We start from the raw sequence: 25,977 nt of genomic DNA, 5'->3' as shown, positions 1-25,977 counted from the left end.
AAGACTATTTTATTGCAAAATTTTATAACAGAAACAAAGAAAAACATGTCTTTTTTCATTTATTTAGCAAGAAATTAAAAACCCAGTGGTGATTAAATATCACCAAAAGAAAGCTCTATTTGTGTGAACAAAATAATAAAAATTTTGTTTGGGTACAGGGTTGTATGACTGCGCAATTGTCATTCAAAGTGCAACAGCGCTGAAAGCTGAAAATTGGCCTGGGCAGGAGGGGGGGGGGGGGGGGTAAAAGTGCCTTGTATTGAAATGGTTAAAGACACACTCATAGTTAGGTAGAATGGTGTTATATAAGATGGATACTTTGCTGCGGTATCGATTCTTGTTTCAGATATTACCTGGAATTGTATTAACCACCTGCCGACCTCCCTATAGCAGGGTGGCCGTTCTGATGTAGTTTGTCAAAGCAGATGCCGATCAGTGGGTGCCAGTCAATGGATGTCCGGCGTTGCAGGGTGGACATTCTAATGTGATTAGTGTGATTGTTTACAGCAGAAAACAGCGGACATACATTGGCAGTCATCCGTTGATCGTCAAGAAGAGAAGATGGATGGAGCTCTGCATACGGAAACAATGCCGACGAGAGGCATTGTCATGGAACTCCACTGGGGATACTGATGTAAGAGGGACTCCGCTGCCTGGGGACACCTGATGTAAGGATGGACTCTACTGCCTGGGGAGACCTGATGTAAAAGGGACTCCCTTGGGGACACTGATGTAAGGAGGGACTCCACTGCCTGGGGACACCTGATGTAAGAGGGACTCTGCTGCCTGAGGACACCTGATATACGAGGGACTCCGCTGCCTGGGGACACCTGATGTAAGAGGGACTCTGCTGCCTAGAGACACCTGATGTAAGGAGGGACTCCACTGGGGACACTGATGTAAGGAGGGACTCCGCTGCCTGGGGACACCTGATGTAAGCCTCCCCTAATAGGTTCCCAAGAGAACTTACAAGAGTCGATTAGAGCAATTGGGGAAATGGCGCTACCCTATATGGCCCTAACTTGAATAAAGAAAATTCTAAAATGTTCCGGCTCAACTCCCAAGCCTAATTTTTAATACGTATAGTATCGGAGTGTGGGTCTCAGAAATAATCGTGTGAAAAAAGGTGACACCTTGTAAATACTCTCTAGGTGTGTGAGTAATGAGAGAGGTTAGGGTGCAGCTCCACTAAAACAGTAATGGGATGCACACCAACCCTCATCCATCCACCTAAATGTAAATTTGTACCTAATATAAATCAATCCAATAACGAAAAACTATAAATAAAAACATGAATAATCTAAAGTACAGAGCTCTCTAACCTTGATATAAACACTAATTAATATGTGCACACCCTAATTTGACGTGCAAAAAATGTCCGCAATGATTGCATAATATAAGTGATTGTCCAATGTGTAGTCCAAATCCTTAGACAAATGTGAAAACATAAAAGCATAAGTGAACAGAGAAATATGATCCAAGATTCCACAGGATCAGGTGACTTCGGTGCACAGCAGGTATGGTGACTTGGTGCTCCCCCAATGCGTCCCCACTCACCAAATGTAGTTACCCCTACAGGGGTAATGGGCATAGAGTGGGCAGCTGTATCCGGATCTCCTCCTTGGGTAGCTGTATTACATCATCTGTACCTCCGGCAGCCTCTTCACTTAATCAATGGGGTTCCGGAATATACTCCAATTAGGGCTCCACCTCGGCAGCAAGCAGCATGATCCTGAGGTTCCTCGCTGTTCAGCGATGTCCACGAGTGTGGATCTCGGACAGCTGAGACACTCGTGGACATCGCTGGACAGCGAGGAACCTCAGGCCAATGCTGCTTGCTGCCGAGGTGGAGCCCTAATTGGAGTATATTCCGGAACCCCATTGATTAAGTGAGCAGGCTGCCGGAGGTACAGATGATGTAATACAGCTACCCAAGGAGGAGATCCGGATACAGCTGCCCACTCTATGCCCATTACCCCTGTAGGGGTAACTACATTTGGTGAGTGGGGACGCATTGGGGGAGCACCAAGTCACCATACCTGCTGTGCACCAAAGTCACCTGATCCTGTGGAATCTTGGTTCATATTTCTCTGTTCACTTATTGCTTTTATGTTTTCACATTTGTCTAAGGATTTGGACTACACATTGGACAATCACTTATATTATGCAATCATTGCGGACATTTTTTGCACGTCAAATTAGGGTGTGCACATATTAATTAGTGTTTATATCAAGGTTAGAGAGCTCTGTACTTTAGATTATTCACGTTTTTATTTATAGTTTTTCGCTATTGGATTGATTTATATTAGGTACAAATTTACATTTAGGTGGATGGATGAGGGTTGGTGTGCATCCCATTACTGTTTTAGTGAAGCTGCACCCTAACCTCTCTCATTACTACCCTACTATCACTTTAAAATTTCTTTACTCACACACCTAGTGAGTATTTACAAGGTGTCACCTTTTTTCACATGATTATTTCTGAGACCCACACTCTGATACTATACGTATTATAAATTAGGTTTGGGAGCTGAGCCGGAACATTTTAGAATTTTCTTTAATCAAGTTAGGGCCATGTAGGGTAGCGCCATTTCCCCAATTGCTGTAATCTAACCAAAAATTTTGAATTCTCTTTCACTTTTGGTAATAACAGTCAAAATAATAAATAGAGAATACGAATCTGTGTTCCTTTTAACAATGCAAGACTATGAGTTGGCTGAATAGTTAAAAATAATTCAATCCCTGCATGACTGGCATCTTATTTTAACAGATTAGTCATTGTAGTAGCTAATCTTTCTGCCTTGAGTGGCTTATGCACAAACCTATAAAAACAAAAATTTTAAAAACATGTAAAAACATGAGAGACAAAAATAACTTGTACTTGCCAGGTAATATTGTAAACCATAATTATTGCAAGATGTCTGAACACGACATTACAGCTTGATATGTTATGCCTTTAACCAAAATGTTTCTTCTTTCTTAAACGGAAGTTTAAAGGACTTGTAATCATGTTGAAGAAATGTGTCAAGCTATCATGGCCAGAAAATAACTTTTAAGTTGAGCTGTTTGGTTAACTTCAGTCAAAAGTGAGACAGTGAAACAAAAACAGACAGTATTTGACATTTAGTTTCCTGTGCACATAATAAATGCATGAAAGATTTAGAGTAAGTTTGCTTTAACTGGTTCTAGGCAGACTTGCAAAAAAATGTATTGTTGAACTCCAGGCGTATATTAAATATACTAATTAATTTAGTGCTAGCGGTACCGTAGGGGCTGCAGAATTTAGTAGTTCCATCTCTTAACCTGCCAGCCTGGCATTCACTTCCAGTCACTCTCCAGACAATGAACAGTCCATCAGCTTTGTTTTTGTTATTTATTGAGGGATTAAACTTAGATGGGGTAAAAGGGAATGATGGGATGCTCATAATCATAGCAGAAATCAATAAAATGGTCAATTGAAAACTCTATTTACATTTTCTAGAGCTCCAGCCTCCTCCAGCACAACGCTTATTTGCAGCAGTCTCTCTCTCTCTTATACAATACTTGGTTCCTGGCACAGCTAGCACATGGTAGGCCCAACTCTAACACAGTCAGACCTTTGAAACTGCAATTTGCTGACAAGGACCGCGGGCCCCTTGGTGTACCAGCCAATGGTGAAAGGAAAGTCTTTAGTGCTAGCTGTTTTAAGGTGGACTACTGATCCCAGTCAGTCCTGTGCAGGCTCTGACAACCTTGTCTGACAGTAACATTACAGTCTGTCCCTCTGGCTCCACATCCATCTCAGACTGCCTCTCAGTCCGCTCAGTCATGCCTCTCCCAGCTCTCCCGACTGTGCCTATCACTCATCGACACTTGATGGATCCCTCCTGAAGACTTGCCCGGCAGTGTTCCCCACTGTCCTCTCTTGCTCCTGTTCAGGACACCCCTTGGATTGTGTGGGGTTCCTTCACAGCTCCAAGCCCCAGGCGCCAAGGTCACCCCTCCCTCAAACTCCTCAAACTGAGGGGCTCCCTCCAAGGCCCCGGCAGCCTAACACTCCATCTACCTAAGTAGAGGGTGCTACGCTGTATTTTTAAAATAATTATTATGGTACATGGATTTTTTTTAACCTCCCTGGCGGTATGATTATTTCTGATTTTAGGTGCTGAAAGCGGTACAATTATTTTGCAAGGAAATTTGGCGTTTTATATTGTAGGCCTGTAATTCTTAACAATAACACACTTAAATCTGTCCAAACAAGAGTCTAGTAGATATCCCGGGTATGATAAAGTTTGAAACACAAAAACATAAATTATAATATAATAAAAAAAAATAATAATTAAAAAAAATAAAAATAAATAGTAATAAAATAAATTTCCACACGATTCACTATCGCTCAATTCTGCAAGTGTTCTAATTTACTATCGCTGTTTTCTAGCTGGTCTAAAGCCATTTTTGACGTAAAGGGACACTTTTTGGTTGCTATGGACAATCTCCAGTTTCCAGGCAGAAAGAACAGTATATGCAATATAAAACTGCATGCAGGGCATGGGCCAGAGCACTGGGGACAAATGGGATGTGAAATGATGTCATACAGTACTGTAATCTGTAAGATTACAGTACTGTATGTGTTATGCTTTTTACATTTTTTTGAATTTGCCGCCAGGCTCCGCCCCCGTGCGTCGCGCCGCTCGCAGGGAACGGAGCCTGGCACGGAGAGGCTTCGGAGGAGGACAGAGCCCTCGGACACTGCGGGGGACATCGCAGGATCCCGGGGACAAGGTAAGTAAAGCCGCCCCAGGATCCTGCAATGCGATCCCGAGTGTGGCTCGGGGTTACCGCTAATGGTACTGAATTTTAACCCCGAGCCACACTCGGGAATACCGCCAGGGAGGCTACCCACTTCAGCCCCGAAAGGATTTGCCCCCTTCATGACCAGGCCATTTTTTGTGATACGGCACTGCATCGCTTTAACTGACAATTGCGCGGTTGTGCGACACTATACCCAAACAAAATTGACGTCCTTTTTTTTCCGACAAATAGAGCTTTCTTTTGGTGGTATTTGATCACCTCTGCGGTTTTTATTTTTTGCGCTATAAACAAACAAATAGCAACAATTGTGAAAAAAAACTAACATTTTTTTAAACTTTTTGCTATAATACATATCCCCAAAAATATATTAAAAAACATATTTATTCATCAGTTTAGGCCGATATATATTCTTATACATATTTTTGGCAAAAAAAATTGCAATAGGCGTATATTCATTGGTTTGCGCAACAGTTATCGCGCCTATTGCATACATTGTACCCCTACTCATTCACTAAAAAAGTGTCATATAGAAAAAAAAAAACAAACACAGTTTTTGAAAATTTCTTTATTAAAAATTCAAAAATAATGTTCCCCGATGTAGATCCATTGTCAATCACACCACCCACCAGACCCGAAAAAAAAAGAAGCTCTTTTGTTGAATGCTAACCGCTGACTGTCCACTACTCCGTCTGACGGTTCTTAACCACTTCCCGCCCGCCCTATAGCGGATTGACATCCGGGAAGTGGTTGTGTTATCCTGACTGGACGTCATATGACGTCCAGCAGGATAACATGCCGCAGCGCGCCCCCGGGGGCGCGCATCGCGGCGATCGGTGGAGCGGTGTGTCAGTCTGACACACCGCTACACTGATCTTGGTAAAAAGCCTCCGGCGGAGGCTCTTTACCACGTGATCAGCCGTGTCCAATCACGGCTGATCACGCTGTCAATAGGAAGAGCCGTTGATCGGCTCTTCCTCACTCGCGTCTGACAGACGCGATTAGAGGAGAGCCGATCGGTGGCTCTCCTGGCAAGGGGGGTCTGTGCTGATTGTTTATCAGCGCAGCCCCCTCTCAGATCACCACACTGGACCACCAGGGATCGCCACTAGGACCACCAGGGAAGGGGCAACATGTGGATGGCCAGGTATGTACCCCATGGCCATCCACATGTGCCCAGTGTGCCCAGTCAGTGCCAATCAGTGCCCACAAATGGGCACTGATTGGCACAATTATGTTGCAGTGATGCCCAACAATGCCACCCTTAGGGGCATCACTGCAAACAACCAGTGCCGTCAGTGCCACCCATCAGTGTCCATTCATGCCACCTGTCAGTGCCCATCCGTGCCCATCAGTGCCCATCTATCAGTGCCCATCCATGCCCATCTGTGCCAACTATCAGTGCCACCTATGAGTGCCCATCAATGCCACCTATGAGTGCCCATCAATGCCACCTATGAGTGCCCATCAGTGCCGCCTATAAGTGCCCATCTGTGCCACCTATGAGTGCCCATCAGTGCCGCTTACCAGTGCCACCTATCAGTGCCCATCAGTGCCGCCTATCAGTGCCCATCAGTGCCGCCTATCAGTGCCCATCATCAGTGCCCGTCAGTGCCACCTCATCAGTGCCACCTCATTGGTGCCACCTCATCGGTGCCCATCAGTGCCGCCGTATCAGTGCCAGTCAGTGCCCGTCAGTGCAGCCATATCAGTGCCCGTCATTGAAGAAGAAAACGTACTTATTTACAAAAAAATTTTAACAGAAACAAAGAAAAACGTGTTTTTTTTCAAAATTTTCGGTCTTTTTTTATTTGTTGCGCAAAAAATAAAAACCGCAGAGGTGATCAAATACCACCAAAAGAAAGCTCTATTTGTGGGAACAAAATGATAAAAAATTTGTTTGGGTACAGTGTAGCATGACCGCGCAATTGTCATTCAAATTGCGACAGCGCTGAAAGCTGAAAATTGGTCTGGGCGGGAAGGTGTCTAAGTGCCTGGTATTGAAGTGGTTAAATAGGTAAGTGGGGAGGTAGATCCATTGTCAATCACGCCACCTGCCAGACTCGGAAAAAAAAAATGCTCTTTTGTTGAAGGCTAACCACTGACCGCCCACTCCTCCGTCTGACAGTTCTTAAATAGGTAAGGGGGGGCACCCGGTGATGTCACCTGGTGGCCCCACCCCCCTGTGAGGTCACCACCCCAGCATGCACCAGGCTCCTTAGCAACCACACAACTACGTAGATGTGAACCTAGACTTAGACAACTTTTTTTAACCAAAGGTGCATTATTCTAGAATTAATATTTTCACCGATTTTTTTTACTACTTGTAAAAGCAAAAGGAGAGTGATTATGTATGGAAAAGGTTTTCCAGTGTAGGGCACTTTTTACACTACACTGCTTCATTTGATGAAATGCATTTATCAACTAATGCCGCGTACACCCGGTCGGAATTTCCGACAGAAAAAGTCCGATGGGAGCTTTTGGTCGGATATTCCGACCGTGTGTATGCCCCATCGGACTTTTTCTGTCGGCATTTCCGACGGACTTAGATAGAGAACATGTTCTAAATTTTTTCGTCGGAAATGCCGATGGAGGTTATCCCGTTGGCAAGTCCGACCGTGTGTATGCAACATTAGATCCCCGTACCCCGATGTTTGTGGTAGAGTAGTAGCTCACTGTACATTTGGGACTTTTTCTGTTCATTCCACAGATGTGTCAGAATTATCTGTGGTAGTTCTGTAAATAGATACATGATATTATCTAATTCAGATTAGTAAAGTGATAGGTGTAACATTTGAATAACAGCCTACTGTGGTTATTATGGCTGATCGTCAGATGGTGTGTTGCTATTACCTGTAATTATTGGAATTCATGATTCAAAGGAAGGTTCTGTTGGAAAATAGCTTTAAAACATTAGGACCAGTCATCACTTTATGTCCAAAAAAAGCTTGCGCTGTAAACCATCTGTAGGATATGTGTCTTTCATGTACAACTAAGGAAGTAAAATAAACAATACTTCTAGGACAACCTGCTGTTATTAAAGAAGATTTTCTTAAAAAAGCTTGTTGGTATTACACGTCATAAAGACAATGTTTAAAAAAAAAAAAAAAAAAGGAATAGTATTTCTTCATCTGAACACAAGACTTCCTGCTGTGGTATGGTTTCCATAGCAACACTTCCTGTGGCTTTGATGGAAAGAGGTAGTGTGTCTTTTGAGGATGCTCGGACCGATAGGGCTGGGTGGTGCTATTTTCACCAAGACCCATCTACACTTAAGAAATGAGAAAGTTTGCAGATAATATTTGAGGGATGCCTGGTAAAATGAAGTACCTGGAAGTTCCCAACGGCAGATTGGTAAGTAATGTATGTCCATACGATGCCAAGGGCAGATAACGTACTGATTAACTAGAATCTGGCCTTTATCAAGTTCTGTGTGTTTTTTTCTTTGACTTATGGTTCTGTTCCTCATTTTATTTAAATCTTACTTGCATGGAGCTGGAATATTTCAAAAAATAAACAGTTAAAAGTTGAAAGGTCCCACTCTGAGCAGATTAGTTATTTTTTAATGCATTTAATATGTTGTTTCTGTTAGCTATGGTGGTGTTAAACAACTAAACACAGCATGTATACAGAAAAGAAAATACATACATGTAGGAACACAACAAGGCATAAATAGAGTGCAGTATTTCCGAGCAAAGTATGTTCTAAACAAAGTGAAACTGAAATCTGATTAGCTGTCATTTTCTTTTGAAAGTAATTGCAAAACAAAAGACAAAATGCAAAAATATAACTGGCTAATGATATTTATAAGAAATAACATTGTAGATTCCTGGTGCCCAACTTGTGACCTGGGGGCCGCACATGGTCCTTTGGTTTAGGATGTGTGGCCCTCGGACCTCAGTAGTTTGTAGTGGGGCCATTAATTGGGGTAATAGCATTGATCTCTACTAACCTCCTGTAACATGTTACCAGTTTCATATTGTTTTCTGCAGCATATTTCATATTTCATATTGTCTTCTGGGGATCCAGTCAATGTAAAATGTAGTATGTCCACATTCTCTGATCATTATTTCTTATATTAGATCTGCAGTTCCTGACAGTCCCTGCCTTTTCTGACTGTCCTCTCAAGCATTATATATCTTAAACATTGTATGATATATGATTGGCATAGAAATCTGGGAAGAAATTTGTTCCCGTTGGAGCAAATTGAAAAACGTTTTACATCTGTTTTTTTTTTTTTTTGCCTTCCTCTTGATCAACTGCAGGTTTTGAATACTGGGGGCCTGTTTTTTTACATCCATTAATTTTTTTTTTATGGTTGAATTTATTGGACATATATTTATTTGTCAACCTATATAACTGTGCCTATATTTCTTTCATTTTTCTTACTGAGTAAATAGGTGAAGAGTATTAATATGATGTTAGTAATGTTATATTTGATATTATTTTTGGAGCTTTAATGCTTTTATAATCAGAAATACGGTCACTTTCTGTTCTTCCAGACTACAACTATTTCAGATGTTTTGGCTGTCATCAGTGCAGTGTATGGAAAACATGGCTTCTATGGAGTAGGGTTAGGGACCAAACGGTACAGTAGAACCATGCAGGTTATCAGAAGGGACTAATGTAGTCTCTGCCTACTCTCCTAAAATAAGGAATAATCCTCTTATTTTTGGGATATGTGATAGAATGAGATAGATGAATACGTTCACTTTTAAGAAGGCTTTACTTTGATTTGCGCTAATTCGCTTTGGAATGCTTTTTGATTGCTTTAGTTCCTTCTTACTAGGGTTGCACCAATACCACTTTTTTAAAACCGAGTATGGCACTAATGGGCACTGATGAGGCGTGGACTGTGCCTTTTTTTTTTTTTTTTTTTACAATTTATATATATATATATATTACAATTTTTCCTTTTTTTTTTTTTAATCAACCCTTTTTGGGGGCGGGGGTGGGGGGGGGGGGGTTGGGGGTGGGAGGCTTTGATGAGATATCCCCTTTGAGACTGGCAAAGGGACTGAGGACACAGATTCCCCAGTCCCTTTCTCTGCAGCCTCAGCTGCACTGAAGATGAATGGACAGGAGGCAGAGGCTCCTGTTCATTCATGAACTGAAGCATCATAAACATACTTTACAATGCTTAGTTATGAATGGACAGATTTGTCCTTTCTCTGCTCTCCATCCTGACAGATCCAGAAGGAGGGGGGATCGGAGAAGCACAGAGGGGGACTGGAGGAGGACCCAGGGAGCCAGGGAGGACACAGGGGACAATCAGGGATGATTGGCGTGGCGGTGATGGCAGTTACAAGCACCGATCTCCCTGACAGCTGTGGGAGAGAGAGGAGGAGAAGCGGCTGTTACTCAGAAAAGCTATACAGGGACATCGATGCTTGTAACTGCTGCCCCCCCGCCGCATCGATCATCTGTGAGGCTGCCTGCCCCCCCATGCTAAATTGAGGATGCCAGGTGTACTGGCCCCCTGCCAGGTATCGGGTCAAGCATCAGAGCATTTGCACAAGTACAAGTACTTGTACAAATGCTCAGTATCGGCACCGATACCGGTATTAGTATCGGTATCGATGCAACCCTACTTCTTACCATAACGTCTTTAGTTATACTGTCCGGGTCCCAAGTCTTACTCCATATAAGCCATAATTTCCATACATTGCACTGATAATTGCCAAAAAGTCTGAAACAGTTGTATGCAGTTTTGGAATAAATGGCTCTAAAATATTAGGCTATATTTGCACTATACAGCAGCCGTTCTGGATGTGCGTCTGGCTGATAGGACTTTAAGCAATGATTTGCATAATCAAACTTTGCATTTACGTTTTTGTGAGTTTGTTTTATTTTACTGTGATGCAAAACAATTGCATTCTATGAAGTAAGCCTAAAAAAAAACTGCATTATTAAAATGTTACTAAACCCGCAACAGTAAAATCTGTCTGTACAGTATATGTAGTAAAGCATGCTTGTTATACAGTACTCTCTGTGAACCTAAGGGGTTAGTCTTCTGCATTGTGTAAAAAGGCTGTTTGATCCTGTATGCACAGATCCTCCTCTTCTTTCACTGACTCCAAAACATGTCCGGATAAGACAGATTTACTGGAGTCAAGCTGCACACGCTCAGTTTGGTGTGTATTGCTAGAGAGTTTGTTTTTTTCTTGGGAGAGTGCATGTGATCAGCACAGGGCCAACCAGCACTGTCCAGACAGAGGGTCAGGGGTCCTGCAGTCAGATAGGGCAGCCAGATTAGAATGGAAACTCCTCGCACAGGCTTTAACCAGACACTGAGAGAAGCCACAAGACTGCTATATACTGCTGATGAGATATTTAGTAGTTTATAATTACTAAAATAATTGTATTTCTATGTTCTATGTACTGTGGGAGATCAGATATAGTGAATGCAGGGTCCTGGATTTAGTAACACTTTAACATGAGATGGTGGCTGGAAGATCTGATGTCAAGAGTGATCATTGGGAAAGACCCAAATTGGGTGATAATTTTTCCCCTGCGATTAGAAAAGCGTTAGAGTTAACAAATTGTCCATTATTGGTTGGCGGACAATCTTGTGTGTATGGTCGCTTTAGGCTGGCTGTAGATGGGGCAGATGTTTTTCCCTTAAGTTTTCAAGTTTTCATATACTTACCTGAATATTTAATTGGTGTTGTATTGGGTGCTAAAATAAAGCCATTTATTCACAATTAAGCCCTTTGCTGGGGTAAAACATGTTGGAGTGGGAGGTGGACAGGCCATAATATATGTTGGGAATCTGCTATTTATTATATTAAAGCTGGTTTTACATTGATGATGGCATCAGTGTGTGGCCTGTTTATTTCTATTTGCCAAGCGGAACAGCTGAGCGGGGATGCACTCCTGGGCATGTACCTGATGAGAGCTGGAGGCACAGGCTAAAAGACATGTTTGGATCAGCATAGCTACTCTTGATTCCCTAACAGCTTAAATCTTTATTTTCTCAAAGAAGTTGTATTCAGCCCCAGGGGTTCATTGGCTTTGCATTTGACTCAGAGCTATGTCTCAGTATATGTCACCATTTAGTTCTGCATTTGAAGGTTTAGAGCATAGAATATCTAAAACCAGCACATTTTTAGTTTTGGATACAGACTGGATTGGCTAAAACCCCTGTCAGTTTTTATTTTATTTTATTTCTGCTGTTTGTGTCCCTTTGGAGAAATTGCTCTTCACTTTCTGCCTTGTAAAAAGGAAGTACATTGAAATCTCTCCACAGTGAGGGGAAATCCCTCTTAGATAGTTGTCCATAAACATTTATCATTAACCACTTCAATACAGGGCATTTTCACCCCCTTCTTGCCCAGACCAATTTTCAGCTTTCAGCGCTGTTACACTTTGAATGACAATTGTGCGGTAATGCAACACTGTACCCATATGGCATTTTGATCATTTTTTCCCCACAAATAGAGCTTTCTTTTGGTGGCATTTGATCACCTCTGCGGTTTTTATTTTTTGCGCTATAAACAAAACAAAAGCATCAATTTTGAAAAAAACACAATATTTTTTACTTTTTGCTATAATAAATACCCCATTAAAAAAAAAAAAAAATTCCTCAGTTTAGCCCAATATATATTCTTCTACATATTTCTGGTTAAAAAAATTGCAATAAGCGTATATTGATTGGTTTGCGCAAACGTTATAGCGTTTACAAAATAGGGGATAAATTTATGGCATTTTTATTGTTATTTTTTTTTACTAGCAAAGGCGATCTGCGATTTTTATCGTGACTTCGATATTGCAGCAGACACTTCGGACACTTTTGACACTATTTTGGGACCATTCACATTTATACAGCGATCAGTGCTATAAAAAATGCATTGATTACTGTATAAATGTGACTGGCAGAGAAGGGGTTTACACTAGGGGGTGATCGAGGGGTTAATTATGTTACCTAGGGAGTGATTCTAACTGTAGGGGGCGGAGACTCACAAGGGGAGGAGACCGATCGGTGTTCCTCTGTACTGGGAACACACCATTGGTCTCCTCTCCTCTGACAGGACGTGGATCTGTGTGTTTACACACAGATCCACTGTCCTGCTGTGTTCACGGGCAATCGCGGGTGCGTGCCGGCTATCGAGGCCGCCGGGCACGCGCATCGGGTGCCTAGTGACGAGGCGGGTGCGTGGCGCCCGACTGGGGCTCAGGAAGAAAAGACGTCATATGACAGCGGCCCGGAGGGACAAAGGGTTCCTGCCGCCGTCATGTGACTATACACGGTAGGGAAGTGCTTAACATGTTAAAGATTGCATGGGAAGAACAGTGGGTTAGTGGTTAGTTAGCACCACAGTCTTTTACTGCTGTTAGCTGCTGCTTGCAACACTAAGGCACTTGTTTCAAATCTCATCCAGGATACTGCCTGCATGAAGTTTGTAGTACTAGTGCTCTTCAATTCCAACCAGGGCACTACCTAAGGTAGGGGCTCATTCCTACATAGCTTGTGCAAGATTTACAATAATATTTTTCCTTGAGTTGGACTTGTTAAATTCATTTCAAAAGTAATTTTCAATCTTTTAAAACATGTAGCTTTCTAATTTCTGGTGTCCCTTGTGAAGACAATGTGGACTAGGTACCTCAAAAGACTGTATGAAAGGGCAAGGCCACCAGGTTGTTCAGAATTCCGAAGTCAGCCTCAGCCATGACAGTTTGTAGCAATAGGAGGAATAGTTACATAGTTACATAGTTGGTGAGGTTGAAAAAAAGACACAAGTCCATCAAGTCCAACCTGTGTGTATGTGCTTTATGTTCATATTACATTGTATATTCCTGTATGTTGTGGTCGTTAAGGTGCCTATCTAATAGTTTTTTAAAATTATCGATGCTCCCCGCTATAACCACTGCTTGTGGTAGAGAATTCCACATCCTTACCACTCTAACAGTAAAGAACCCTCTACGCAGTTTAAGCTTAAACCGCTTCTCTTCTAATTTTAGTGAATGGCTGTGTGTATTTTTAAATTCCCTTGCACGGAAGTGTTTTACCCCTTTTGTGGGGTCACAATTATTTGTACATTGAAATTATATCCCCTCTCAAGTGTCTCTTCTCCAGAGAGAATAAGTTCAGTGATCACAGTCTTTCCCCCTAGCTGAGATCCTCCAGTCCCTTTATTAGCTTTGTTGCCATTCTCTGAATACTCTCCAGCTCCAGCACATCCCTCCTGAGGACTGGTGCTCAGAAATGGATGGCATACTCCAGGTGTGGCCAAACCAGAGTCTTGTAAAGTGAGAGAATTATCTTTTTTTAATAATGATTCCTTTCCATCCTCACAGGAAGGCATCTGATATAATCAACAAACTATTAGCTGCATTCCAAACACCCTCATGAGTACTTTACTAGGATTAGCAGAATCTAACCTAATACACATCTTAGTCTTCAAGCCCTCATAAAACTGTCAAGCTATCAGACTTGAGTTACTAGAAGCTTTACAGTCATCCATCTTCCTAATATTATCAGGTTTATCACCCATCATTAATAGCTTAGATACAGTAGGTGGTGAATACACATTGCTGTCTATCATTTCTGGTAGAATCAAAACTTCAGTGTATTTTATAATTCCTGAGATAATAACAGTGCAGCCAGAATCAGGAAATATTTAACTGTATTAGTTATTTTGCAGTACAGTGGAACCTCGGTTTGTGAGTAATGCGGTTAACAAGTGTTTCGCAAACCGAGCACTGTATTTCTAAAACTCCTAACTCGGTTTGTGAGTGTTGTCTCGCAAAACGAGCAGGATTTAGGCTAAAAGTGGTGTGCAGTACCGCTTTTGGCCTGAGGTGGGGGGCGCCGGAGCCGAGCAGAGCCGAAAGTCGCTGTTCGGAAATGCACGGAAAGGCCCGAGGACAGTTCGGCTGACCTCGACAAACCTCGGAAAGGCTTGTGAACTCAGTCTTTCCGAGGTTTGCCGAGGTCCGACAAAGTGTTCCTCGGGCATTTTTGGCCGTTTCTGAGGCTCTCCGGCGCCCCCCACCTCTGGCCGTATTGCATCCCATTGAAGTCAATGCGGAACAAATTATTTTCATTTCCATTGACTTCAATGGGAAAACTCGCTTTGATATGCGAGTACTTTGGATTACGAGCATACTCCTGGAACGGATTATGCTTGTAATCCGAGGTTCCACTGTATTTTAAGCCCAGACACCACTATCCTAGGAGGTGTCAGAGCAGATTAGGCCCTTGACTCTCCTAGGTGAAATAACCATCTGATACTCATTATACTGTGCCTTGAAAAAGTATTCACACCCCTTGAAATTTTCCACATTTTGTCATGTTACAATCAAAAACGTAAGTGCATTTTATTGGGATTTTATGTGATAGACCAACACAAAGTGGCACATAACTTTGAAGTGGAAGAAAAAGTCAATAATACTTTGTAGAACCACCTTTCGCAGCAATTACAGCTGCAAATCTTTTTGGGTATGTCTCTACAAGCTTTGCACAGCTAGAGAGTGACATTGCTGCCCATTCTTCTCTGCAAAATAGCTCAAGCTCTGTCAGATTTTCAAGTCTTGCCACAGATTCTCAGTCGGATTTAGGTCTGGACTTTGACTGGGCCATTCCAATGCCGCATACACACGATCAGAATTTCCGACAACAAATGTTCGATGGGAGCTTGTTGTCGGAAATTCCGAAAGTGTGTAGGCTCCATCAGACATTTTTTGTCGGAATTTCCGACAAAAAAAATTGGAGAGCTGGTTCTCAAATTTTCCGACAACAAAATCCATTGTCGGAAATTCCTATCGTGTGTACACAATTCCGACGCACAAAATTCCACGCATGCTCGGACTCAAGCAGAAGAGCCGCACTGGCTATTGAACTTAATTTTTCTCGGCTCGTCGTACGTGTTGTACGTCACCGCGTTCTTGGCGATCGGAATTTCCGACAACATTTTTGCGACCGTGTGTATGCAAGACAAGTTTGAGCCAACATCTGTCGGAAATAAATCCCAGGATTCTGTTGTCGGAATGTCCGATCGTGTGTACGCGGCATAACACATGAATATGCTTTGATCTAAACCATTCTATTGTAGCTCTGGCTGTATGTTTAGGGTGGTTGTCCTGCTGGAAGGTGAACTTCCGCCCCAGCCTCAAGTCTTTTGCAGACTCTAATGCCGCGTACACACGAGCGGACTTTCTGGCAGACTTGGTCCGGCGGACCGGACTCCGTTGGACAATTCGATCGTGTGTGGGCTCCAGCGGACTTTTTTTCCCCGAAAGTCTGACGGACCTAGAAATAAAACATGTTTCAAATCTTTCTGACGGACTCGAGTCCAGTCGAAAAATCCGCTCGTCTGTATGCTAGTCCGACGGACTAAAACCGACGCTAGGGCAGCTATTGGCTACTGGCTATCAACTTCCTTATTTTAGTCTGGTTGTACGTCATCACGTACGAATCTGTCGGACTTTGATGTGATCGTGTGTAGGCAAGTCTGTTCATTAGGAAAGTCCGTCGGAAGTCCGCCGAAAGTCCGCTCGTGTGTACACAGCATAACAGGTTTTCTTCTAAGATTGCCCTGTATTTGGCTCCATCCATCTTCTCATCAACTCTGACCAGCTTCCCTGTCACGATGGGGATGGTGTGTTCAGGGTGATGTGCAGTGTTTGTTTTCTGCCACACATAGCGCTTTGCTTTTAGGCCAAAAAGTAAAATTTTGGTTTCATCTGACCAGAGCACCTTCTTTTACATGTTTGCTGTGTTCCCCATATGGCTTCTTGCAAATTGCAAACGGAACTTCTTGTGGCTTTCTTTCAACAATGGCTTTCTTCTTGCCACTCTTCCATAAGGCCAGATTTGTACAGTGCACGACTAATAGTTGTCCTGTGGACAGATTCTCCCACCTGAGCTGTGGCTCTCTGCAGCTCCTCCAGAGTTACCATGGGCCTCTTGGCTGCTTCTCTGATTAATGCTCTCCTTGCCCGGCCTGTCAGTTTAGGACGGCCATGTCTTGGTAGGTTTCCATTTTTGGATGATGGATTAAACAGTGCTCAATGAGGTGCTCAAAGCTTGGGATATTTTTTTGTAACCTAACCTTGCTTTAAACTTCTACACAACTTTATCCCTGACCTATTTGGTGTGTTCCTTAACCTTCATGATGCTGTTTGTTCACTAAGGTTCTCTAAGAAATCTCTGAGGGCTTCACAAAACAGCTGTATTTATAGAGTTTAAATTACACACAGGTGGACTCTATTTACTAATTAGGTGATTTCTGAAGGCAATTGGTTCTACTAGATTTTAGTTAGGTGTATAAAAGTAAAGGGGGCTAAATACAAATGCACGCCACACTTTTCAGATATTTATTTGTAAAAAATTTTGAAAACCATTTATAATTTTCCTTTCACTTCACAATTATGTGCCACTTTGTGTTGGTCTAACCCATAAACTCCTAATAAAATACATTTGTTTTTGGTTGTAACATGACAAAATGTGCAAAATTTCAAGGGGTATGAATACTTTCTCAAGGCACTGTATTTGTATTCATTAAAAGGGTAATTTCATGCTGGACAATAATATACAAGTTACCAGACTTAACCTGTAGGTATTTAAAGATATTGATGTCTATAGAAAACTGTATATGGGGGAGGGCAGCTGCATGGTCATAACCCTGTGATATCCTCATCGGCCATTCCTCAGACCTTGGTTAGATCATTTCTAACGACACTCTTCTCATGGACTCGAAAAAGGGCTGAAACAGCAGTATGGAGCTCTCTTTTAACATCAAAAACAAGGAACATCAGCCAAGATCTATGGAAGCTATTCTTGCCCATTGATTGAACTTTGCCGAACTCTTCGAACAGATTTTGTTAAGTATTTCACTTTTAAACCCTTTTTGTTTTTCTGTTTAATTAATGTTTTTTTCATTTGTAATACACCTTTCCTATAACAAATAATTTGTTTTCATTATTTTACCTGCTTACTTATTAATCAATATTTAAAAAAAAAAAAAAAAAACATCTCTGATGCACTAATGCAGAACGCAGAATCTCTGTCCCTTTGAAGAGCTTTACTATAGTGTAAATCTCTGGATATACCTGTCTGTGTTGACAATGTGTATTACAGGCTTTTATGTAAAGTCATAATTTTTATCGCTAATATTGTGAGCGTTTGATTTTTTTTATTATTGAGTTTGATTTTTTATAGTAAAAATATCTGGTGGCAGTGATTGATTTGGGCTATAAAGGGTTAATTGCCTAATTAACCAAACCCAGCGACAATCACTCTCAGTCGGCTGGCACTTGATTGTGGTCCCGCCAGCTGGAAAATCTTCATGCAGGGTGAGGCTGAGAATGTCATTGTCATGTATTAGTGACAGCGTGGTGTGAGTTTGACTCTGCATCTGTCAAGAAGGTCCTTAATAAAGCACTTCTTCTTATAGGGCGATAACTCTCTCTCAGTTACTCCCCTGCATTATCATCCTTTCACATGCTCCCCTGGTGAAGACTGCAAATGGCTATGAATAGGCATGGTCTACCATAGTCATTTTCAGAAATACAGTTTTCATATACCTGATAGGAAACTGTGATGACAAGGTTGGCCTCTCTTGTATCTCCAGCCCAGGCCCAACTAAAGGTGGAACTGATGGTGCTGGGGGACAGGAGGAACACAAGTGGTGGCAGGTGTTGCCCATAGAATTTGCAGTAGGAGATGCAGGCTGGAACAGTTCAGCAGGATTTCAGGTCAGGAGCAACAGCTGTACAGGATGAGCCAGTTGAAGTTAAAGGAGCCCTTGGCATGCACCACAGGTTCAGGAGAAAAGGCTTGTCAGAGCCTCCAGCAGTCTGATGACAATGACACACTGTGAAGATTGAAGCTGATATGGGTGACAGCCAGAGCAGGTACTCGGAAAGCATAGTAAAGAGCTTAGCCAAGGTCAGAAACGGGGTAGGCAGAAGAGCAATCAGGATCCAAGATCAGGTCAATAGCAAGCCGGGTCAGCAATGGAGGTCAGATACAGAATACAAACAGGACACAGAAACAGCTGAAGACCAGTCAGCATAGAACATGGGCATAAGCATCCTTTAAATAGCCTGTCTGGCGACAACTATAATTGTGCATGTTGGCACGCATAAGCGTGCACGCATTCTTACACGCATGCGTGTGCCTGGTCATCATTCTTCAGGAAACACCATGAGCATGTGCATGTCTGCATACAAGATGTCTAACAAGGATTCCCTGGCTGGGGGAGATCAGCAACATTGAAATGGTAAACAGGATTAAAAAAAAAAAAGTGAAATTAGTATTCTATGAAATAGAAACATACCAATTGTTTATGATACACCGTGAAGAGCAAACAAAATGTTATTCAGCATCAAACCTTATCAGTGCTGGGATCTCAGCAGTCAGACATAATGTTCTGTTATTATCTAGTCTCAATGTTGCAACACAATAATTCAGCTTGTGGGTGTTTGGTTGAAATAGCTAAACATAACTGTTTAATGACTAAAGTAGTGGTATGTACAGTATGTGTTTATATTTGTACTTAGCACAGCTGTCCCAAAGCATTCCAGTGCCTTTTGTAACTCTTTTGTAAGTCTCCTTTCACATGGAGTAGAGTCCACTCCAATCAGCAGGGGATCTGTGAGCTGATCGGAGCTGAATGGGACAAATGTCACATCCATGCTCATTCAGTTTTTGCCCAGCAGACATGGGCAGACCCCTGTCAGCTCTATGGGCATCCGGGTGTAAACTGACTCCACTGTCGGTTTACATCAGGTTACCTCCAATCCAAACTGCAAAAATGGAAAAGGACATAGTCCTTTTAATTTTTGTTCCCGGACCTTTACAGAGGTAGGTGGGTGAAAACGGACACAAGTCAATTTACATCCTCCTGTCCATAGGGCTGTATGGACATTCAGATCAGGTCCGCCTGAAAAACTAACAACCGAACCTAATTAAAATGCCCATGTAAAAGTGGTTTTGAAAGTGTGAAATCCCCATGTTAAAGTGTATTTAAATATTGATGTAATTTGTTTTTTAAACTGGTGCCTGTAGGAATGTGTAGCCAGGTGCAGCAATATGTAGAATGAGAGATTGCCTTTTATTCTCTACAGCTACCCCCTATTTCAGACTTGATGTCAAACTGCTCTGATTCTTTGCACAACCTGGAGGTGGTGACTGGGTCCATCTCGATGACTTGACTGACTTGACTCATTGGCACGTCCATCACACTGTGAGAGGGGTCAGAAGGTATCAGAAGGTATGCCGGACGAGCCCCCATGTCTAGCGCTACCCCTGCAGGAGGCACTGGTATTTTTATTTTGTCCCTTCTGCCCTGCACCTGTGATGACTTGCCCCTTTCCTGGACCCGAGAACACTGACACACCTTGAAGGTTTAAATAGGCTTTATTTAAAGGCAAAGCCCTAGAAAAGAATGGGTTAATGACAATTTACAATATAGCAATGCAGTCACCTTGTTATTTGACACAATTCAAAGGGTGTCACTGTTCGTTCACCACATCTGCCTGGGAAGCAACTGCAAACAAACGTGCACTAGGCAGGTGCTAGCGAGCAACACTGGCTTGTAATTAAGACAATGGCAGCAATGGGCGTACCTGTACGTCCCCTTTAAGAAGCGGAGATAGCACTGTGTACAGCGTGACCGTGCCCACGGTCTCCCGGCGATCGTGTCACGGAGCCACAGAATGGACAGGTGCCTATGTAAACAAGGCATTTCCCGTTCTGCCTTGTGTCATGACAGAGATCACTGCTCCCTGTCATCGGGAGCAGTGATCGCTGTCATGTGACTTGAAGCCCATCCCCCACAGTTAGAATCACTCCCTAGGACACACTTAAACCCTTTATTGCCCCCTAGTGGTTAACCCCTTCACTGCCAGTGTCATTTACACAGTAATCAGTGCATTTTTATAGCACTGATCACTGTATAAATGACAGTGGTCCCAAAATAGTGTCAGAAGTGTCTGATGTGTCCGCCATAATGTCACAGTCCCGATTAAAGATCGCCGCCATTACTAATAAAAAAAACTTTAAAATAAAAATGCCATAAAACTATCCCCTATTTGGTAGACGCTATACCTTTTGCACAAACCAATCAATATACGCGTATGCGATTTATTTTACCAAAAATATGTAGAAGAATACAAATCAGCCTAAATTGAGGAAAAAGATTGTTTTTTTTTTATATATTTTTGGGGGATATTTATTATAGCAAAAAGTAAAAAAAAATGCTTTTTTTTTAAATTGTCGTTCCTTTTTTGTTTATAGCGCAAAAAATAAAAAACGCAGAGGTGATCAAATACCACCAAAAGAAAGCTCTATTTGTGGGAAAAGAAGGATGTCAGTTTTGTTTGGGTGCAACGTGGCACGACCGCGCAATTGTCAGTTAAAATGACGCAGTGCCGAAACGTAAAAAGTGCTCTGGTCAGGAAAGGGGTAAAATCTTCCGGGGCTGAAGCGGTTATTGACAATTCAACTCAGTACAGCAGTACAAATGGCCTTTTTCAAAGGCAATACAACCAACCTACTTACCTAATGCAGAGTTGCCCTGCCTAACCACTGGCCAGTGGGATTATGTACAGAGTCTACCGGCGATGGGGACCTTGCATGGGAGTACTCACTAAAGTAAACAAGATTGTGGCTGGAAGCCTCTCACCACTGATGACTGATTCTAGTCCTGAGGGGTTCCTCTGTGTCTGGAGAAAGGGTCCTTCCTCTTGAGCCAGCTCTCTGCAGCTTTAGCAGGTAGCTGGAACACGTGGTTACTGGGAGAAATTGGAACACACTGGAATGGAAGCTCCTCCCTCCCTGCATTAAAGCAGAGTTCCACCCTAAAATGGAACTTCCACTTTTCGGAATCCTCCCCCCTCCGGTGTCACATTTGGCACCTTTCAGGGGGGAGCAGATACCTGTATAATCCAGGTATTTGCTCCCACTTCCGGGCATAGATAGCCGCAGTATCCGCGGCTATCTATGCTATATCCGGCGCCTCCTCCGCCCCCCCCATCTTCTGGGAGACACACAGGTCCCAGAAGACAGCAGGGACCAGTGGAATAATGCAGCATGACTCGCAGTAGAGAACCAGGCTGTGTAGCCGCAAGGCTTCACTTCCTGCTTCCCTTACCGACGTCACGCGACTCCGGCCAGTCACAGAGCCGAAGTTTGTGGCCCCGGAAGGATGAGGGACGAAGATGGAAGCTCCCTGCTCGTGGGGACAACAGCAACAGCGCGGGCTTCAGTGTCAGGTAAGTGACACATAATGGGCTAGTAGCCCATTGTGCTTTACCTTTGCAGGGAAATAAAGAGGAAGTAATACCCACCAGGGTTTACTTCCTCTTTAAAAAGTATTAATTTATTATGACAAATAAAAGGATTCCAACAATGAAAAGAACACAAAATTATACAAGTGATAAAATACACGGCTTCAATGTACAACCATCATATTAAATGATGTAAGATAAAGATTATCTCCCCTCCGCTGATGCGTTTTAGGTCAGTAACTTTTCTTCAGGGGATGTTTTAAAGGAGGAACATCGATGCAAACATTTTCTATCAAAAAAGACAACATTATGATAGTAACACAGGCAGAGTATATAGTCGGAGCTTCATTATTACTTAAACAACTCTATTACTATCTAATAGATATTTAAAAGACAAGAGAAATATTGCCACTGTTTGGATGGAGGAACCACTGGGGCATCCGCACTCCCGGGTCCCCAGAGAGCCCACACGGAGGACCCCACAGAGAGGCCACAGTTACCTGGACGCCAGAGGTAAAAAATAGTAAGGTGCTAATAGGAAAATGCATACTGGTAAATGGGGGGGAGGTTGTGACCCCACTGTACATAAGTTTCAAAACTAAATGTATAGTTATATCATATAGAAGAACTGTTACTGCCTGCCCTCACGAGAAAGTGTGAGTACAATTGTTCATGGACCATCAAAGGGGATACATCCCTATAATAAATTAGTATAAATCAAATGTATATAGTATCCATGAGGGCATTTACAGTCCTATATATGTCACAATCCAAGGTTTGTCTTAAGTATATATAAAGGCAATCCCCTTCTCACTCAATGTGCAGGGAGGGGGAGGAAGGGAAAATACCCCCCACCTATCATAAGTACCTTGTGTATTATGATGAGCTGCCTGTCCCGCATCCTCCCAGGCGTATCATTAATTCCAGGCTGATCCTGGCTCTAAATATGGCACCATATGTGCATTGTCATCACGCATGTGCGGGATGCGGCCAATGGGACCCACTGTCCCTGGAACGCACTGTGCCGCCCCTAAAGGCGCTGCCCCTGCAGGATTGCGTAATGCATTCCAAGGACATTGGCGCTAGAACGCGGCTCCACCAATCTGACCCACCCTCTCACTGGACTAGGGGAGGTCGGCCAAACATAAGGGGGGCACCCCCCCGCAGGAATTCTACAGAGGACTCTCCGTGCGTAGGGTGGGAGTTGTCCAGGCTCTGGGAGTGCAGATGCTCCAGTGGTTCCTCTATCCAAGCAGTGTCAATATTTCTCTTTTCTTTTAAATAGCTACACGGCCTACAAACACCTTAACCTCTTTGAGGTGGTAGGTATTAAAGTTAATAAAGTAATAATGAAGCTCCAACTATATACACTGCCTATGTTACTATCATAATGTTGTCTTTTTTTATAGAAAATGTTTGCATCGCTGCTTCTCCTTTAAAACACCCCTGAAGAAAGGCTACTTACCTGAAATGAGTCGGGTTGAGGGGAGACAGCCAATCATCTTTATCTTGCATCAATGAATATGATGGTTGTACATTGAAGCAGTGTATTTTATCACTTGTATAATATTGTGTTTTTTTCATTGTTGGAATCCTTTTATTTGCCATAATAAATTAATACTTTTTAACTATATGATTGTGGTGTATTAGTTGCCGTTTAAAAGTTGCAATCCTTTGGGGGTTCTGGTCTTCTTTACAGCACCATCTCTTCAGGCACTGCCAACCCACCTCACTGCAGCTGGCCCTTTCACTAGAACTCCAGGCTAACTTCTCCACACCAGTCCTCCAGACTGACTCTTCACCGACACAACCGGCTGACTCTCACCAGCCCACCCGCCTAACTCTCAGGAGATCTCCTGGGGAAGGCAGAAGACTTAAGCACACCACTGTCTTCAGGGAGACAGGAATCCCAATAGCTTGGGATTTGAGCATAGGTATATCTTTTCTCTGTTGTAATGCAGGTCAATGACCAGACCTGAACCAGTAGCTCCCTCTCACCTTGTGTCTCTATGCCCCTCTTTGGCGTATTGTCCACCGTAGCATTTATAGTGGCAAAGCAGTATAGGACTTGCCATAAGAGGATTTACTTTGATGCAGTTGGTCAGCTTAAGCATGTATTGCAATATGTGTGAACTAAAAATCCCTGTTTTCATTTGCATAGTTTGCTGGAAAGGGTGTATAGCAGTGTGTAGATTGTCCATCCAGGAATTTGTAGTGTTAATATGTGATCACACCCCTTTAGCACCTGATAGTTTAAATACGTGTACAAGCTATTGGGATTTGAGCACAGGTATATCTTTTCTCTGTCACCTACCACCCCAAACAACTGGTTGCTGTAGCTGTTATTCCTTTCGGTTATCCATGGCAAGTACCTGCTCTTCTTTGCCTTGTGAGTTAACCTCCTGTAATGGGGTTACACATACCCCATAGCGCAATTACAGACCCAGGTTCTTTAGGAATATGCCAAGACCCAACATGTACCCCTTGAATAACATCATTCAATACCATAACATCAGACCAGGCTCAAAGCAGTTAAAATACTTTACTGTAAACTTGGCATGTAAAATACAAGGGTAAAACATCCTTTTCCTAACTAACTCTAGTTGCGGCTGCCCCAGCGTACTTGCACAGGTAAAGTCCTTTTGGGTGAAGTCCATAATTGGAGAATCCAGAATGGAGGTGTCCATTGTTATGGGTTCCCGATGAGTCAGTGTTCCTGGAGTGGGCCACCGGTCCCAGCAACTTTCTTTAATTGTTCCTGCCCCATATGCGCTCACCCACTGGGACCTGAACATCTTTCCTTTCATAAAACACGGGAAAAAGAGGTCAGACCCCCGAAAGCCTGTGAACTTGACCAGGGTAGGCAGCAAAAACATTAACCTCTTTCCCCTGGCTTGGCCAGCCGAGCTGGCTAACTAAGTACAGTAGGCAACCTGCCTATAAAATCTTTACTGCCATGTTTGTTACTACATCTGAACCTGACTGTGGAAGTTATTAACCCATAACACGTCATGCGATATTAGACCTCCTTTAACTTATGTTTTGAGCACAGCTTAAGTGTGTTAAGGTCATGTGTTTCTAACAAAGAAAAAGTTTAATAAGAAGATCACTGTATGGAGTGTTTATTGAGATGTTTTTATTGAGATGTCATATATTATTATAGTTGGGCGAACAATTTGAGCCGAGCACCCGTTTGGCAAACACTCAAATTAGCAGGGAGCTCAGTGGGGGAACATCCCACTGCGCGCTGCACAGTGCATTCTACGGCCCTAATTAGATGAAGCAATCCACCACTGGTCAGGTACAAGGCTTTGCCCAACCAGAGCACAGAGCATAGTCAGAGCCATGATTGGACAAAGTCATGATGACTCAGTTCTCATAGTCCCACCCCACTCTATAAAAAGTTCCTTCCACAGGAACCTTTTGCAGTGTGTTGTTGGGGTGGAGATAGATAGAATAGGGCTAGAGCACGTCTTGTGTACCCGTGGCACTTTTTTGTGAACACTCCTTATGTGTGTGCACATTTTTTATGCACCGGGTGAAGTTTTTTGGGGTGTGTTTTGCACGCCATAGGCTTTCAAAAAAAAAAAAAAAAAATAGAGTAGTTTGCTACTAGCGAGTTAGTGTGTTATTGTATAGTGAGTGTAGTGTGTCAGTGCATTGTTATGCCGCGTACACACAGTCGGAATTTCCAACAACAAATGTTCGATGGGAGATTGTTGTTGGAAATTCCAACCGTGTGTAGGCTCCATCGGACATTTTCCGTCGGAATTTCCGACAAACAAAATTTGAGAGCTGGATCTCAAATTTTCCGAGAACAAAATCCATTGTTGGAAATTCCAATCGTGTGTACACAATTCCGATGCACAAGATTCCATGCATGCTCGGAATCAAGCAGAAGAACCGCACTGGCTATTGAACTTCATTTTTCTCGGCTCGTCATACGTGTTGTAT

General features: G+C 42.8%; 1 protein-coding gene across 2 annotated transcripts in view; it reads left to right on the top strand.

Moving 5' to 3' along the window:
* Positions 1-25,977, top strand: part of RGS14 (regulator of G protein signaling 14) — a 160,597-nt gene that overhangs the window by 16,003 nt on the left and 118,617 nt on the right. Inside the window, exon 1 of one of the 2 annotated variants that reach the window (XM_073620524.1) lies at positions 7,497-8,142. The exons of the other annotated variant lie outside the window; for it this stretch is intronic. Within the exon in view, the coding sequence (XP_073476625.1) occupies positions 8,098-8,142 (45 nt within the window). The 5' untranslated portion in view covers positions 7,497-8,097. Of the gene's footprint in view, positions 1-7,496; positions 8,143-25,977 lie in introns of those variants that run through there. 2 annotated transcript variants of the gene reach the window in all.

The sequence above is a fragment of the Aquarana catesbeiana genome, linkage group LG03, assembly GCF_042186555.1.
Source record: "Aquarana catesbeiana isolate 2022-GZ linkage group LG03, ASM4218655v1, whole genome shotgun sequence".
In the NCBI taxonomy this organism is placed as follows: Eukaryota; Metazoa; Chordata; class Amphibia; order Anura; family Ranidae; genus Aquarana; species Aquarana catesbeiana.
The sequence above is the reverse complement of the archived record's forward strand: the minus strand, read 5'-3'. Positions and strand labels throughout refer to the sequence as shown.